The 18224-nt window shown below is 51.1% G+C and overlaps 1 protein-coding gene and 1 pseudogene across 3 annotated transcripts in view; one reads left to right on the forward strand and one right to left on the reverse strand.

The window, feature by feature from the left end:
- Positions 1 to 1054: 1054 nt before the first annotated feature.
- Positions 1055 to 18224, reverse strand: part of GTPBP1 (GTP binding protein 1) — a 28498-nt gene continuing 11328 nt past the window's right edge. The window contains exons 4-12 of one of the 2 annotated variants that reach the window (XM_010389255.2): positions 17845 to 18193; positions 13036 to 13159; positions 10178 to 10292; positions 8444 to 8588; positions 8154 to 8336; positions 7244 to 7379; positions 6431 to 6609; positions 4943 to 5143; positions 1055 to 3995 (exon numbers count right to left, since the gene is read on the reverse strand). In XM_010389255.2, the coding sequence (XP_010387557.1) occupies positions 3903 to 3995; positions 4943 to 5143; positions 6431 to 6609; positions 7244 to 7379; positions 8154 to 8336; positions 8444 to 8588; positions 10178 to 10292; positions 13036 to 13159; positions 17845 to 18193 (1525 nt within the window). In that variant the 3' untranslated portion in view covers positions 1055 to 3902. The remainder of the gene's footprint in view (positions 3996 to 4942; positions 5144 to 6430; positions 6610 to 7243; positions 7380 to 8153; positions 8337 to 8443; positions 8589 to 10177; positions 10293 to 13035; positions 13160 to 17844; positions 18194 to 18224) is intronic. The other variant, XM_010389256.2, reaches the window with a different exon arrangement.
- On the forward strand, positions 10449 to 12187 carry LOC104682544 (annotated as a pseudogene). The gene has a single exon (XR_750704.2). The product of XR_750704.2 is annotated as a thioredoxin-dependent peroxide reductase, mitochondrial pseudogene (transcript).

The following is an 18224-nucleotide window of genomic DNA, read 5'->3' on the forward strand; positions in this document are numbered from 1 at the left end:
AGTTCAGACACCCACAACTTTCAGCTAAAGCCCAGTTGTGGTGGGGGCGGGGCCTGACGCAGGCCTCCTCCAGTGTCTGTGGGTCAAGGGCTGGCATGAGGAAGAAGTGAGGTGGTTTTATTAGCTGTCATTGATAACCCCATCACAAAGAGTGTGGCGGGGTGGCAGGGTGGGGGGGTGCCTTCCTGTCTCTCAGTGCTACTGAGCAGCAGCAGAAAAAGTTACACTTACCTACCGGCCATGTCCACTTGGAGTACAGTGATTCTCCTCCATGGGAATTCGCTGTTTGCCTCTTGGACCTGTGGCTGGGAAGGGACAAGGAGGTAGGTCCCTTAAACAGCCAGCAGCTGCCAAGTCGAGGAGAAAAACAGGCCCTGACCTTTCCCACAGATAGCTCGCTCCCAGACCTGGTTTGGGTGGTTCTATAGCCTGACCCTGGAGCCTCTCACACTGTGGCACCTGGCCCAGGGCTGCTCCTCATCATGGCTGAGAAAACAAAGCCAGGAACCCAGTCAGTAGGGAGGGCTGTGGAGATAGCCACAAGAGAGGAGCTGGGTGGGGCACAAATCCAGCCCCCAAAGCCTTGGCCAGTGCCGCAGCCTCTTGGGAGACAGCTGGTCCTGTGCTCACTCCCCTTCACTAACACCTGCTCTGCCTCTGGCGCCATCTCAACAAAGGAGACGTCCCCGTGCAGCACCAATAAGCAAGCCCCTGGAAGTTGCCACACGCTGTGGCAAGAGCCCAGAGCCTGGGCTGGGCACGTGCCCTCTGCCTATCTGTACATTCAAATCCTACTGGGTCCTCACAGCACAGCCCTCACACTGCTGGCTCCACAGTACTTCCCCCAACGCAACTAAATTTCTGCTGCCCCTGTGCGTGGCATATTCATTCCTGTGACCTTCTCTGTGCCAGGGTGGCCGATAAGCCAGAACAGTCCTGACTGTGGCGTCAGGGGTCTGGCCATCCCCATCCCACCATCAATCACAGGCCTTACTCCTGGGAAGGACGCCACAAACACCTGCTGCACACACAGAAGGGTCAGGCCTTGCCATTCGAGGTGATTGGATTAACAATTTTATTCTGCATCCACTACAAAAGGGCTGGTGTTTTGTACCAAATGTTTAGCTGGGAGGGCTGTAGGGACCCCGCTACCCCTGTTAAACACAGTAAAGCATGGATCCAGTCAGCCCCCTGCTGGCAGGTGTGGACCTGGCAGCTACACAAATCCAACCCCACCCTCCTGAGTGTGGCCAGAGGCCAAGGTGGTCGCCAGAGCTGAATCCCAAGAATGGTTCTGGCAAGTACTGCTGCTTGTAGGGGCAAAGAGTTAAAATGAGATTCTGCCATGGCTAAGCCTTGTGGGAACCCAGACCCCACAGCCCCTCCCATGCCAGGGGGCTCAATGCCAGAGGCTTGCTATGGAGGCACCAGCAAGTAGTGGCCCCTATAAGCAGGGCCAGAGTCAGGACAGAGAGCAGGAGGGAAGCAGCCTAGAGACAGAGGACTGGGCTGGGGCCAGCGGACACGCAGGAGCCTGCCTGGGAAAAGCCGGGGGGCAAGGCTGGCACGGGAATGTACACCTGCTGGTGACACTTCTGAGCTTCAGTTCCCTTAACTAGAAAAACAGAACAGGCCCGGTGCAGTGGCTCACACCTGTAATCCCAAAACTTTGGGAGGCTGAGGCAGGCGGATCACGAGGTCAGGAGATCAAGACCATCCTGGCTGACATGGTGAAACCCTGTCTCTACTAAAATACAAAAAGTTAGCTGGGTGTGGTGGCGTGCGCCTGTAGTCCCAGCTACTCAGGAGGCTGAGGCAGGAGAATCGCTTGAACCTGGGAGGTGGAGGTTGCAGTGAGCAGAGATCACGCCACTGCACTCCAGCCTGGCAACAGAGCGAGACTCAAGTCTCAAACAAAAGAAAAAGAAAAACACAACATCGACCTCAGGGGCGGTTGCTGGGAATGTCAACAGGAGCATGCGTCTAGACCCCTGGCAGTCTCAGCCACAGCTCTCCTTTCGAGCCTGCCCAGGGCACAGAGGTGGCAGGGTGGCTAACGGCGTGCAGACCACTCACTGAGCAACCCCTTCCCGTGTGCAGGACACCCCAGGGCCTCACGTTCTCTGAATCCACACAACCTTGATGTATGGCTTTGCCTCTTGTAGATGAGAAAACTGAGGTTCAGAGAAGGTTGGTAAGCTTGTCCCGTGTCACCAGCTGGTGAGGGAGCCTGAACATGGAAGCCACGCCTGCCTGACCGGGGAAGCTGGGCTCCTCACAGCACTGCCCTGCTCCCAGCTGTTGCCAGGGGCCCCAGGGCAGGCAGAGCAACTGCGTTCCCGTGGCAGCACCTCCACCTGGAGGGGCTGGGCAGGGAGCACCACACTGTCAACTTGGAACAAACTTTTATTTTGAATGCTGGTCTGATCAGTTCATGGCCAGGGGTAGGTGGTAACTAGAAACAGCTGGAAGGAGGGGAGGAGAGGGGACCAGCAGTCCGCAAGCAGGAGGAAAGGAAAGGGTTGGGGACAGGAGGAGGCAAGGCTGAGGAAGGACCCAGCCAGCTGGGTGTCTGCCCCGGCTAGAGAAGGAACCACCCCTGCCCACCAGCCTACCCTACATCTGTGGCTTCAGTGCAGCAGTCAGTCCAGGTGGGTTCAGGCCCATGCCCCCTTCTCTGGCCTGCACAGTCCCACCCCAGGCAGGGGTTCTTCCAGAGGGCTAAATGCTGTGTGCTAATCCTGGAAGTGTCTTTTCACTAACTCCTACCTGCCCTCCCCATGCTCCAGTTGTCTCTTAAACCTGGAGCTCAGGCCTTCACTACTGTGCTCCTGTAGCAGCCACGGGGGTGACGTGATGGGGAAGATGGGGTTTTAGTCTCAGCCTAGCTCAGGGGAACATCCCTCCACCCCTCCAACAGGAGGTGCTAGAAAACATGATCCTGAGCAGACCCAGACACCCTTTTGGTAACCAGTGCCTGAGGCCCAACAAGAAGCGGGGTGAGGGGAGGCTCCAGGCCGGGCAGATCAGCAAAAGCTGAGGGCAGCCAGGGCTGGCCCAGGCAAAAGCAGGATTGTCTCCAAGGGGAAACCCACCAGCTGTCTTTGGGTCGGTGGCCAGGGCCAGGGCCAGGGCCAGGGTCAGGGTCAGGGTCAGGGTCAGGGTCAGAGCCCGGGCCCTGGATGGGGAGAGTCCTACAATCTCATCACTACTCCCCTCCACATGTCTCCAGGTTATAACCAGAGAGCTTTTGGCATGACCTGTTTGGAGGCTTAAAGGGAAAAAGGAGGAGAGAGAAAAGGAGAAGCCACTACTTTCTCTCTGTTAAAATGCCCAAGTCCTAGACTGGGGGTTCCTGCTCTGGCAGCAGCAGACACCAAATCCCAGAAGCCCCTCCACCCAGTCTGTCTCCATGGAAGGGGCCCCTGAGTGCCAAGAGGAGCAGCAAGATAGGGGAGCGGCTCCTTCCGCTCCTGACATCCCGACGGCCCCGAGGATTCTCAAAGAGACAGACATGCAGGCAGGCAGCCATGGAGGAGAAAAGAGAGGCTGACATGGCCCTGGGGGTGGCACTCCTGCACCACACACACACACACAATAGAGAGAGACAGAGACGTATAATAAACAGAATAAAAACTAAGGGCCCAGATGTACAAAAAATGTGAGAGTGAGGAAGAAGGTGGGGAGGACAGTGGGAGATGGTTAGTCCCCCAGGTCTGGCTGCCTTCCTCAGCTTATAAATTACAACCCCCCTGGAAAATGGGGGTGGGAGCAATGCGGAGGCTCCGGCTGTGGCCTGAGCAGGAGGGCTGGGTGGCGGTCATAGCTGCTCTGCCCATCTGGTGGAACGGTGGCCAGAGTATGATGACCCCTTGGGTGGTGGGGGTGGGCCAGGAGAAGGTTCAGCAGCCGCTGGCAGGAGTCACACAGGCCCCCTGGGACTTCACCTTGTGGCGCTGGCCCCCTCGTCGCCGGCCTCCACTGCTGGGCTTGGGCTGAAAGAGAGAGAAGGAGCTTGAGAAGCACTGGCCCATGGGGAGGAGAAGAGAACAGAGGAGCTGAGCAGTGGGGAGAGGGGGACGGAAGATGCATGAGCAGGCAGCGTGGTCTGTCTTCACCCCAGCCTGCCCAGGAATTTCCTGGGCCACTCTGCATGCAACACCTCCCCTCTGTCTCTAAAATGGAGCCAGTGCCTGCCCTGCCTTCCTAACAGGGTGGGTAGGACACATGTGATGAGGGTGTGAGACACGGATGTTCAGAGAAGCACAAAGCAGAGCAGGAGAGACAGAAAGGAAGCGAACGAACCAGAGGAAAGACCCAATGGGAGACAGATAACAGAATGGACAGACAGATCCAGGCATAGCCTCCTTTTCCAATGAGGGGACAACGGAGAAAGATGCTGGGGAGAGGGGTGCAAGGGGCACCAGGCCTTCTTCACGCCAGGAGAGAGTGCCTGCAGGAGATAGCTGGCAGGAGAGGCCGGGTAAGAGGCTCAATGGCACATCCCAAGGCCACTTGCCCTTCAGGATGTGTGCACATCAGGGACGGGACAGAGGAGGACCCTCTAAGGCAGTGTCTCTCAAACCTGCTGGACTGCAGTGCACACATATATCACCTGGACGCTCACACCAGCAATACTTGCAAGACTTACTATGAAAGGGAAGCTTCGACATTTTTCTGTTCTATTTTTTTTTCATTAAAACCAAATGCTAGTTAGGGCCAATTAAACTGGTTTCAGGTGGGCTGTATTCCCTGCTGTGGAAGGCACTGCCTTATAGCTTCTAGAGACAAATGCCTCACACTTAGGAGCACTTCAGTGCCAGAGTTGTTGAGGAGACCTTCTAGCCAGGCTTCAGGCTTGCCTACATGTCACCCTCACCAAATCAGGGTAGAAGCCACAGCCCCCACCACCGTGCCAAAGCCACAAGGGGCCCGTGCTCACCTGAGGCTGGAGACTGCTGGATGCAGCTGGCTGCCCAGCCCCTAGACAGGAAGCTTCATCTCCAGGTAGGGGTGCTCCTACTGCTGGCCCACCAGACGGGCCCCCCTCGTCTCGTTTCGTCAGGGGGCCCTTTTTCGTCGACTGCATTTTAATCTGCTGGGGCTTGGAGTTCATCGGGGAGTTGTTGGTGGTCTGGAGGAGCTGTGGGAGCCATAGAGAGAGGCTGAGGCTGGAGCTGCAGGGCAGTGGCACTGGCTTGGCTACCCCCCCACCCCCAGCCCCCTTCTCCCAGGGACTCCTCATTCCTTGATCTTGCCAGTTCAGCGCAAGACGGATGGCAGGAAGGACATGACAAGAGGCAGTGGGGATGAAGAGTCATTCTCATCCCCGCTCAGTAGCCCAGGACTGCTATGGCCCTGGGCTCATGCCTCACTTCCTGCCTCTGCCCAGCCCAGAAAGGCTCTATCCTCTTCTCTGCTACAGCTGTTGTTCCTACAGGGAAATCGGTGAACCTTGCTCCCACCTCCCGCTCAGTCCAGCCCCCAGAGCCCAGAGCCTGCACAGAACCTGGCAAGTGGAGCTCCGGGCTCTCATTGCTAAGCTGGTGGAGACTCCTCAGAGTGTGAGCTGCAGCTCCAGCCCCAGGACCCTGCTGCTGCTCCCATAACAAAAGTCTAGGGCAAGTGTTAACTCCAGGCCTCCCAAAGAGACCAAGTCAATGTCTCATCAGCTGGAAACATTTGAAGTTTGGCTATCAGAAATCTTGAAAGCTGTCAGCCAGAAGTGACTTACAATCTTCCCTTGTGGCCCAAGTTCTCTCTCATACAAAGCACAAAAGAAGCCCAGTGAGTCCCAGAGGACATTACAATGTTTGCTGCAGGCTTGGCCAAACTCAGCAGTCCCAGGAGCATGCAGGCCTTCGAGGACATCTGTAGCCCCAGGGTGACCATGCCTTGCCTTTTCTAGAGGCAAGGTCAGCCAAAGACTGATCCCAAGATCTCAGATAGGCTGGGGCCAGTACCTCCTTTGTACGGAGCAGGGGTCAAACCCCTCTATCAAATGCCCCTCCAAGACCAAGGGCAAGGTCTGCAGTGGGCAAGTGTCCAGGACACACAAACAGCTTAAGCCCCAAGAGAACTCAGGCCCATAATTTCCTGCACTCACTCCAACCAGACCTCTGCTCTGAGAGGAGACCTTAGACATGGCCCCAGCGAGGCCACAGGAACCTGTGATAGCACCTTGGAGGCTGAGCCTGGCTAGGCCCAGACTTTCCGAACCATACCCTAACCCTACCTTTTCCTCTCCATGGTCACCACCACTGCCCAGGACAGGAGGCCATGGGATACCTCTAAGGGGAGTAGAGAGATGTCACCAAGGCTACACCTCAGTGGGTCCAGCTCTCCCATGGCAATGACTAAACCTCTGCCCTGTGCTCAGGGTGGCCCCTGAGTGCTTCCTGGAGGCAGGCAAGGTCTGCCCCGGCCATACCTTGGTGATGGTGCCGACAGCCTTGGTGCGGCCTTCCCGGAACACCAGCCGCTGGTCTATGTGCAGGTACTCAGGGGTCTTGATGAAGCGGAAATGTACAGTGGCCTTGTCCCCAGTGCGCAGACAGTCCTTGTCCATGCTCAGAATGGTGGCTGTCTGCCTGATGCTCCCACAGTGCACTGTCAAGGGAGCCAGAGGTCAGGATAGGCTGGAGCCACCTGGTGGCTTCAGGACAAGGGAGGCAGTGAGTGAAAGCATGAAATACGCTTAAGCTGTGGAAGGGTGGGGGCTTATCTCTGGGGCTACAGACCCCTGTGAAGCCTGCTCTTGGCTCTGATCCTGCCTTACCATCTCCCACATTTTCCTCCAGCTAATGCCCACCCATCATCCCCCAACCCCAGGCCCTGTGCAGACAAGGGTCCTAGTTCCTGGGATTACAGCACACGCTGCACATGCGCCTCCTCGCCGGACTGTGGGTTTCTGCGGGGAAGGATCCTTGCCCATCTACCTCATCTTTGTTCCCAGCACCTTAGCAACACCACTGGGCATCCAGCAACGTTCAGCAGACCTTGCTGAAAGAATGCATGTGAGGTCCCTGAGGACAGGTCTGGGCCTCAGAGCCCAGCCCTCAGTGTTTGTGGGAAGGAATCAACACTGCAGCTCACGGGTGGAACAGAAGGAACGGCATCACTGAACAGGAAGGAGACCCACCACCCAGCTGCAGCTGGAACTAGGGGGCCTGGGTTGCTGGAGCACCTTCTGAGGGGAGCTAGCACGAGGGCCTCCTGGGCTGGCAGGGCCTTAGACACCTACCCATGGCCTGGTAGCGCGGGCTAATTGTGGTGGGGTGGTGGAGGACGAGAATCTCGGCCTCAAACTCCCAGGAGGCTTGGGGATTCAAACGTGGGGAAACCATCACCATGCCCTTCCGGATGGACGAGCGCTTGATCTGAAAGAAAGAGGGAGCCCCAGCCCTCAGGGACAATGATGCCTTCTGATTTCACCCCTGGTCCCAGGGACCAAGAGTCTTTCTAGGGATAGGGACCACCCCAACTCTGCCTGGTTTCCTCACCACCTGGACCACAGGTCTTCTAGGGTAGACAGCACGAGCAGCCTCAGTGCTCCATGGGAAGACTCAACACTACTACTGGGGTTCAGGAAGGCTTCATGTGGGAATCAGCACTTCAGCTGCTGGGCCATGAAGGACGAATGAGGAAGCAAAGGCAGGCAAGCATTCACGGGGAAGGAACAGGTGAGCATGACCTGACCACTGTGGGGAAGAAAGTCCTACTTTTCCTGGTTAATTTAGTTGGTGGGTAAAGGTAGGTGACCCCAGAACTAGAACCCACCCCAAACCCCAGGAGATAGAAGGCTGAATGGGAAGAGGATTTGGCACAGATCCCAATGGCCCTATGTAGAAGGATCCTTGAACAGCAAGGATACTCCTATCTGACCTCACCACTGAGCTCAGGCCACCCTGCTCAGGCACCAGAGGGAGGAACAGAGCAGAGAAGGCAGGCGTTCCTCACTCTAGCACTTACAAGCTGTGGGTCTTGAGCAAGTCCCTGGGCTATGAGCCTCAGTTTCATCATCTATAAAAATGAGGCCAGTAATCCCGATCTTGCAGAGCAGCCATGAGGACTGGAGTGGGTGAGTAAGGCATCTGGCCCAGAGCCTAGCATGATGGAGTCTGAGGGGAGTGTTCAGTATCATCGCTACTCACCTTCTTCAGCGCAAAGGATGCTGTCTGGCCACCCCGCACCTCCTTGACAGGCATGCGCTTGCGATGGATGGATTTGACAGCAATGGACAGGAAGTTACCCAGGGGGTCTGGGCCCAGCAGCAGTGTGTCATTCAGCTTGATCAGGCCTCTCAGTGTTGTCCCCGACACCACTGTCCCCACACCCTGCCAAGGAGAAGACCCTGGCCTCATAAGTGCATCCCCAGCACAGACCCACCCCCTGATGCCACTGTAGGAAATGCCTACCCAGCCACCGGCCCAGAGCCACTCACCGGGACGGAGTAGGTGTCATCAATCTGAAACTCAGCAGGCTCCTCCTCCCTGTAGCTGGTGCGGGGGGAGAGGAGGTTGAGGAACATCTTCAGCAGATCTAGGTTCTCGCCTGTAACATTGGAGATCTGGAATATTGGGCACATCCTAAGCAGAGGGAGGAGAGGAAGGAAGAAAGGAGAGAGGCGCTTAGGAGGCTAGCTCCTGCTCTGACACAGGGCAGGGGCAGCAACAGGGCTCGAGGAGCAGATGCTGCTATTCATGACCCCACATCTCCCTCTTCCAAGGGCTTGACCTCTCTGCCCTGACCTAGCAAGTTCCTGGCTAGCCCTGCTCTGAGGCCTTCTTCTCTCACTCAGTTCTGTCTCTGACACCTGTCCTCTCCTCTCTGTCCTCCACCACTGCCCTAGTTTGGAACCTCATGACTGCTTCTTCCTCAAGCACACGCATGCTTGCTTAAAATCCTTAACCGCCTTTCCGCTGCAGAGAAGACACTCCAAATCCCTCTCCCAACACTCACAGCCCTTTGCTTGGGTTTGTAGCCATCTCTGCAGATTCACTTCTCACAAATTCCTATATTGCAGCCACACCAGAGAACTTTCCCTTCTCCTAAAACCTTGGCACTTTTCTGCCCTTGTGGATTTGCTCACTCTGACCTTCCTTCCTGAATTCTTTCCCTTTAACGCAACTACCAGGCTCTCTCACCCTTCAGAGCTCATCTCAAATACCACTTCTTCCGTGAAACCCTTCCTGGGTAGACACTCTTAACTCCTCTGAGTTCCTGGAGAGCTTTTTCTCTGTTACACATTACTGCATCTGATTTTTCATCGGAGTCCTGTAAATGATCTCTATCGCTCCTACTCAGGGTGAATGAATTAAAATCCTTGAGATCAGGAATTATACATTCCCCACAGCTCCTAGAATAGTGTCTGCACAGAATAGGCACTGGACGATATCAACAAGCTCAAATGGGGCTGTCTGAAACGTGCCCCCTCTGCTGGCCAACTGATGGTACTAAGGATCACATCAGGGTGGAGGCATAGGCAAAAAGCCAGGCTGCTCTGGGCCTGGCACTATAGACCAAGGTCTGGGCGAAGAGGCAAAATTGGTAGAGTTCACCATTATCGAGACAGCATCTCTAACCAAGGAGCTGAACCCCTTGAGGACAAGGATTGTGTTCAATTCAACTCTGAATCCTCAACCTCTAGATGAAGAGTCTGGCAGAACAAACATCCAGTAAATATTTATGGAATGAAAGAATACACTAATGAGTAAATGCCAAAACTTATCTATGATTAGCGAGCTTTTGAGGAACAACAATATAAAAAACTGAGTTACAAAAATGGCTGCATATTTACCATCCATCAGCCAGGCAGGGCATTAAGTGCTCTACATAATTCATTTCCAACATTCACAGGACCCCTACAGGGAAGGGAATGTTATTCCCATTTCACAGATAAGGACACTGAAGTCTCAGCCGGGATGCCAACCTCAGGAATGCCGGCACCTCACAATCTGGGTTACATGATATTGCCCCTGGGCAACAATGCTGGCTTGGGAGACCCTGGGCTAAGATCGGAAGCTTCTATTTTTTCCAATCTCTAAATAGGAAGAGGTGTTGATGTGGTGTTTTCATGAGACCTCATGCCAAAGCTGACAGCCACTCCAGGCCCATCACTCACTGTGGTCCTGCCTGCAAGGGTGCCTGTCTGAAGTGTGCGCTCCCTACCCGTTACCTTTCGGAGCTGAAGTTGGAGGCTGTGACAATCACATCATCCTTGCTCTGCACCAGCACAGGGATCTTCCGGCAGCCTGGTGACTTCAGCAGGCGCTGTAACAGCTTCAGGGTTTCTTAAAGGGTGAAATGGAACAGAATTAGGGGGACACAACCTTCTCTTTGGCCAGGCTTCCAGAGCAAGATGGGTCCACTCATTACTGATGCAAGCAGGAGACAGACACAGATAGATGGACCAGTATTAAATGCCACAATGCCTGGAGAAGCAAAAACAAGGATCAAAACTTTGGGTGCTGCTAGAGTAAGAAAAGCATAGATGGGGCCTCTTTTCTAGGGTTCTGCGTCTGAAACCTGGCAGATTTCTCTTGTGTCTGCACGACCTGCCTCCTGTAAGCATGTGACTTGAGGGTCCCCAAGAAAAACAATTCAGTTCACACTTCAGTTCTCAGAATGCACTATTTCCTGGAAAAAAAAATCTCATCCAACAAAAAGGATCTCTTAGATATTTAGAAGTCTAGAGAGACCTTATTATGAGGCCTCCCAAAGGGATACTTTTCTGCAATCTTTAGCAGTGAGGGAGAAAGGCATGAAGGCCTAGTCCTGCAACCCTGTGTCAAAGCTTTGGTGGTAAAAGGTAATCAGACCCTCTGTCCAAACTTCCCCATATACATCCAGCTTAGCTGGTAGAGCCCAACTCCTTCTGCCTGGGGTCACCTGAAAAGAGATGCCAGATTCAGGAGCTCAAAATTTCTGCATTTGGAACCAGAAGGAACAAGGAAGAGGATAATTCTAGGCTGTGCTCAGACTAAGAACTATAGGGGAGGAAGTAGCAGAAGATTCTGGGCTGATGGAAATTCAGGCCAAGATCTAAGTACAAGACAAAGCAAGTTTCACCCGCGGGCACTGAAGATGGCAGCTGCTGTGGGAAGGCTGCTCCGACATGTGAGTGCCATTCCTTGGGGCATTTCTGCCACTGCAGCCCTCAGGCCTGCTGCTTCTGGGAAGAACGAGCTTGACAAACATATTATGGTCTGGTTCTGGTCAAGCAAAATTCTTTAGCACCAGCTCCTCATAACATGCACCTGCTGTCGCCTAGCATGCACCCTATTTAAGCGTACAGCCATTGTCAATAGAGAGTTCAAAGACCTAAGCCTTGATGACTTTGAGGGGAAATATTTGGTGCTTTTCTTCTATCCTTTGGATTTCACCTTCGTGTGTCCTACAGAAATTGTTGCTTTTAGTGACAAACCTAAGGAATTTCACAATGTGAACTGTGAAGTTGTTGTGGTCTCAGTGGATTCCCACTTTAGTTGCCTGGATAAATACACCAAGAAAGAATGGTGGTTTGGGCCACATGCACATCCCACTCTTGTCAGATCTAAGCAAACTTCCTGATACTACGGTGTGCTGTTAGAAGGTCCTGGTCTTGCACTAAGAGGTCTCTTCATAACTGACCCCAGTGGAGTCATCAAGCACTTGAGCATCAATGATCTCCCAGTGGGCCGAAATGTGGAAGAGACCCTCTGCTTGGTGAAGGCGTTCCAGTATGTAGAAACCCATGGAGAAGTCTGCCTAGCAAACTGGACACCAGATTCTCCTCCAATCAAGCCAAATCCAGCTGCTTCCAAAGAGTACTTTCAGAAGGTAAATCGGTAGATCACCCATGTGTATCTGTACCTTCTCAACCCAGAGAAGAACCACAGTTGAAACCTTTTATCATTTTATAGATGACTATCTGTAGAAGGCAAGGAACCAATTGTGTTTGTATTCATAAATATTACTCTAAATGTTTTATTTTCGTAATACTGGCTAGGGCTTTTAAGCTTGGTTAGTTGCTAGTACAAGGAATCCTTTATTGGTAACATCTTGGTGGCTAACTAGCTAGTTTCTACAGAACATAATTCACCTCTGTAGAAGGCAATTCTTAGATCATGTCTTCAATGGAAACACTCTTCTGTCTTAGCCTTACTTGAATCTTGCCTACAACAAAGTAGAGCAACACACATTGAAAGCTTCTGATCAAGGGTCCTAAAGTTTTCATCTTAAATGTCTTTGTATTAAACTGAATTTTCTTTTAAGCTAACAAAGATCACAGCTTTCAGTTGTTATCAGCAGTCAAATTTAACTCCTGCAATGAACGTTTATGTGATTGAAGCAAATGTGAATATTATTTTAAAAAGTGGCAGAGTGACTTAACTGATCATACATGATCCTTCATGCCTGTAATTTATAGTTTACATAGTCATTTTATTTATTTTGTTCATTAGCTAACTTTGTCTACATATATTTCTAGATATTGATCAGTGTCATGGATTATAAAGGATATTTATTGGATCCAGGGATTGCATTTTGAAATTATTATTTTCTTTGCTGAAGTGTTCAATGCAGAGCATATAAAAAAATAAACATATTGGCCGGGCGCGGTGGCTCACGCCTGTAATCCCAGCACTTTGGGAGGCCGAGGCGAGTGGATCACGAGGTCAGGAGATCGAGACCATCCTGGCGAACACGGTGAAACCCCGTCTCTACTAAAAATACAAAAAAAAATTAGCCGGGCGTGGTGGCGGGCACCTGTAGTTCCAGCTTCTCGGGAGGCTGAGGCAGGAGAATGGCATCAACCTGGGAGGCGATGGAGCTTGCAGTGAGCGGAGATCGCGCCACTGCACTCCAGCCTGAGAGACAGAGCGAGACTCTGTCTCAAAATATAAAAAAAATAAAATAAACATATTGTAAAATAAAAAAATAAAAACAAAAAAGAAAAGAAGTTTCTGGGCTAAAGCCGTAGTGGCAGACCACCTGGAGGCACATAGGTGACAGCACTAATCAGAGCAGCGGCTGCTAGCTGGAGGCTTCACTTACCTTGCAGGATGTTGGCAGGACACATGTCAATCTTGGTGACTACCACAAAGACAGGTACATTGAGTGCCAGTGCCAAGCCCAGGTGTTCTTTGGTCATCCCCACGATGCCAGCATTACTGCCCACCTGCCCCAACACAGAAAGGAATTGTCAGGACAAGGGCAAAAATCACTTTAACCCCTGACTCAACGATGTGGGGTGTCAAAATCGGAGGAGACTTGCAAACAACAAAAAAGATAAACCCAGTCAGGGAAACAACTGTCTTGAACCATCAAAGTGAATCCAGGCCAGGAGCGGTGGCTCACGCCTATAACCCCACCACTTTAGGAGGCCAAGGCAGGCAAATCACTTGAGGCCAGGAGTTTGAGACCAGGCTGGACAACCTGGTAAGACCCCGTCTCTACAAAAAAATACAAAAATTAAGGCCAGGCACAGAGGATTACTCCTATAACCCTAGCACTTTGGGAGGTCAAGGCAGGCGGATCACCTGAGGTCGGGAGTTTGCGACCAGCCTGAACAACATGAGAGAAACCCTGTCTCTACTAAAATACAAAATTAGCCAGGCGTGGTGGCACATGCCTGTAATCCCAGCTACTCAGGAGGCTGAGGCAGGAAAATCGCTTGAACCTGGGAGGTGGAGGTTGCGGTGAGTCGAGATCGCACCATTGCACTCCAGCCTAGGCAACAAGAGTGAAACCCATTCCCCTCCCCCCTGCAAAAAAAAAAAAAAGAAAAATTAGCTGGGTATGGCAGCATACGCTGTAGTCTCAGCTACTTGGGAGGTGAGGTGGGAGGATCACTTGAGCCTGGGAGATTGCGGCTGCAGTGAGCCATGATGGAGCTACTGCACTCTAGCCTGGGTAACCGAGACTGTGTCTCATAAACAACAACAACAAAAAATTGATTCAACTTAACATCACTGGCCCTCAGTTTCCCCATCTATAAAATGGGGGGATAACAATATCCACTTCAGAGGGTCACTTGATGTTTAAATGTCACAACACACATGAAGGGTCCAGCACACAACTAGCATGAACTACGTGTTTAAGCAACTGCACCTATTATTACTGTTACTATCCTTCCAGTAACAACAAATGTTTCCAAATATCACCATAATGACTAGTTACATAAATCAGGGCACATGTATGAAATGTGCTGTACAAAAGAAGGAAGAAATTCTTATCTACTGATATGGACTAATCTCCAAAATATGCTTTTAACGGGGGAAAAAAAAAGTAAGTTGTATATAGAATGCTATCATAAAAAGAGGTGAGTAGTCAGCTGGACATGGTGGCTCATGCCTGTAATCCCTGCACTTTGGGAGGCCAAGGCGGGTGGATCACCTGAGATCAGGAATTTGAGACCAGCTCGACCAACATGCTGAAACCCCTTCTCTACTAAAAATAATAATTAAAAAAAAATTAGCTGCGTATGGTGGCGGGTGCCTGTAATCCCAGCTACTCAGGAGGCTGAGGCAGGAGAATCGCTTAAACCCAGGAGGCGGAGGTTGCAGTGAGCCAAGATTGTGCCACGGCACTCCAGCCTGGGCAACAGAGCAAGACTCCATCTCAAAGAAAATAAAAGGCGGTGGGGGATAAGTGGTGACTGATTCACGGCTTAAAAAAAGCAGCTGAAAGATATTTGGGAAACATCTGAAATAATATAAATACAGACTAGATATTTGAGGATATTAGGTAACTATTCTTCATTTTCTTAATTGTAAAAACAGTGGGAGACAGGCCTTACTTTTAGGAACTGTATGCTGAAGTGTTTGGGAGTGAAAAGTCACAATGTCTACATTGTGACTTTGTCCAGGGTGAAGACATTTCCACTATTTTCAAGTGATTCAGGAAAAAAAAAAAAAAAAAAAAAACTAAACATATATACTTGGCTGGGCAGGGTGGCTCACACCTGTAATCCCAGCACCCTGGGAGGCACCAAGGTGGGAGGATTACTTCAAGTCAAGAGTTTTGAGACCAGCCTGGGCAACATGGCAAGATCTAGTCTCTAAAAAAATTAGTATTAGCCAGGTGTGGTTGTGCACGCCTATAGTCCTAGGTACTCAAGAGGCTGAGATGGGAGGATCCCTTGAGCCCAGGAGTTTGAAAGCTTATAGTGAACTATAGTCGCACTACCGCACTCTAGCCTGGGTGACAGAGTGCGGGTTTGTCTCTTTAAAAAATATTAAATCGGGCTGGGTGCAGTGGCTCATGCCTGTAATCCCAGCACTTTGGGAGGTTGAGGTGGGCAGATTGCTGGAGGTCAGGAGTTCCAGACCAGCCTGGCCAACACGGTGAAACCTTGTCTCTACTTAAAATACTAAAAATTAGCTGGGTGTGGTGGTGCGTGCCTGTAATCCCAGCTAATCGGGAGGCTGAGGCAGGAGAATCACTTGAACCCAAGAGGCAGAGGCTGAAGTGAGCTGATAGTGCACAACTGCATTCCAGCCTGGGCGACAGAGCAAGACTCCATCTCAACAAAAAATAAAAAATTAAATAAATAAAAAACATATAAACACATATGTACCCACCATATATATATTATGCATATAAATATGGCAAAATGTTAATGATTGCTGAATCTAAGTGGTGGGTTTATGGTATTCGTTATACTATTCTTTGACCTTTTCTGAAGGTTTAAAATTGGAGGGAGAGTATATATACAAATTTGCTAGTCTGAGTACAAAATATCTCCAGCAGCTACACAAGAAACTAGAAACCCTGGTTGCCTCTGGGAGGAAACTTTTCACTATTTTGTACCATACTAAACTAGAAGAAAATCTGAAAGAAAAACTGCCATGTTGTGTTTACACAGCGCTCTATCCATTCCAGTGTGTCATGGAGATGCCCACTGCGCTTCCATGGCTCCCAGATGAGTCACCCCAGCTGGCACATCCCCCTCCCTCCACCAGGACACCTCCACAGTCTTCTCTATGTCTTCCCGTGTCCTTCAGCCACCTTTCCAACCCAAGGCAGACTTGTTTTTGCTCTTCTCAACCTGGAGAAGAGAGTGCTCTACGGCTTTGTTTTCTATATATTTTAAATATTTTTTCCTAGAAGTCAAATGCCATGGGACTATAATGAAATATTTCATTGTTTTCTACAGAAATGTTAATATTTGGATCACAACCAAAAAGTCAGATAATATATATGTAACATTTTGTCCAGGGTGTAAGACATTTCCATTAATTGGTCTTACTGTAGCTCAGCTGGAAAAATGCTTATTCTCAATCAGTTTCTATACCCTTCTTAATATTAACCCAACAACTTCCCCAAATACGCCTCTGGATCTTCCGCTAAGATCCCTTCCTGGCAAGCAGCTTTCCTCAGCCCAGTCAAGAAGCTCATCATGGCCCTTTGCAACATTCAAGGACATGGAAAATGAAGGCATGCTGAGGTCCCAAAAGCCTCAGGCAGAGAGCCTAGGAGTGTTCACACAGCATGCTCTGCCTCTCTTTACCGCTCTCCAGTTTAGGGAGAATTTGCTTGAGAACCTGTGTTTGTGCAGCAACTTGATCAAGTCTGCTATGAACAGATGCTTATGTTTACTACATTTATTAATACAGGCAGCTGAAGGAATCGAGAAATGGGGAAGGGTTTTGGGAAGGCCTTGCCAAGGGAACACTCAAGGCATGTGTGTCTCTGACTCTCTCCCTTCCCGCCCTCCCTCTTCCTTATTCCTGCTGTGAAAGCTGTGGAGATGTGCACAAGGTTATAGGTCTTGCCACTCCCCTCGGCACTCCCACTGTCTGTCCAGGGAGGAAGATCAGTGGCTCACAAAGGCTAGTTTAGCAATGGGATCTAACACGGAGTCCTCTGCTCCCTTTCTTTCTCAGTTAAATCTATTAGATGAGCTGCTTAAAAATTTTTTAATTGTTTTTTTTTTTGAGACAGAGTCTTGCTGTGTCGCCCAGGCTAGAGTGCAGTGGCACGATCTCGGCTAGCTGCAAGATCCGCCTCCCGGGGTTCAGGCCATTCTGCTGTCTCAGCCTCCCAAGTAGCTAGGACTACAGGCGCCTGCAACCACGCCTGGCTACTTTTTTGTATTTTTAGTAGAGATGGGGTTTCACTGTGTTAGCCAGGATGGTCTCGATCTCCTGACCTCGTGATCTGCCCGCCTTGGCCTCCCAAAGTGCTGGGATTACAGGCGTGAGCCACCGCGCCCGGCCTGGTTGTTTTTAATGTTCCTAGCGGGAATATTACTTAAAAATTTAATCACACTTGACCCTAAGCTTTTTGGGAGCCTCTGGACAGTCCTGTTCATTGCTGTATCATCAGACCTCACACAGTACCAGACACACAGGAGCCTCTCAACAAGGGCTGTGCACTGGCCTATCCTCCTCCCAGGCTCCAGGAGGCCACCTTTCAGGGCCTCTCGAATGTGGCCTGTGCCTCCTATGGCTGTCTTCTCCATTTCTTCCCCAGGCCTCCCCCTCTGAAGGTACTACCTACCTGGTGTCACCTCCTCAAAGTAGCCCAATCCTCTGCAGAAAACATTTCTGAAGGTAACAAGTAAGCCCCAGGAGAAACCCTCCTCTATGCCTCTGCAAAAAATAAGACAGGTCTTCAAGGGTACCTGGTTTTTACCAAGAGGATCCCTTCCCTAGCCTAATGTATGGGAGAGATCAAGGTTCAAGCCTTGAGAAGACCATTACTCAGAGGACTGGGCACCCCTGCAAAACTTGCCAGCCTCACCCGATGTTAAAGCCCCACACCAACAGGCCTCAGTCTCAGAACAATTTCAGATTTGGACATAACCAGACCCATGCAGCCCTGCTGAAGCCTCTCCTCCTTGGGGCGCCTCCCACTCACCATGAGCATGCAGAAGTCAGGCAGATGGCCTGTCATGCCGAAGACAGTGGTTTTCAGGTACTTCTCATGACCAGCCAAGTCGATGAAGGTAATGACTTTAGTGGACTTCTCACAAATCTTGGTCCACTCCAGGCTGCCGCCGTGGCTGTCAGGCTTGTTCACTACATTGCCTTCACTGTCAAAGCCCAGAATGTCGTTGCCCACACTGCTGGTGCGACCAGATTCAATTTCATGTTTGTGGCGGAAGAGTTTCTGGCGGGCAAAACCTCGGCCATTGTCCAGCTCCCCATGTGTCAGGACCCCAAGAAGCGTGCTTTTGCCGGCATCCACGTTGCCCACCACTGCTACCCTGCATGTAGATGAACCCATACATCTGTGTG

Source organism: Rhinopithecus roxellana, chromosome 13, assembly GCF_007565055.1.
Source record: "Rhinopithecus roxellana isolate Shanxi Qingling chromosome 13, ASM756505v1, whole genome shotgun sequence".
Taxonomy (NCBI): Eukaryota; Metazoa; Chordata; class Mammalia; order Primates; family Cercopithecidae; genus Rhinopithecus; species Rhinopithecus roxellana.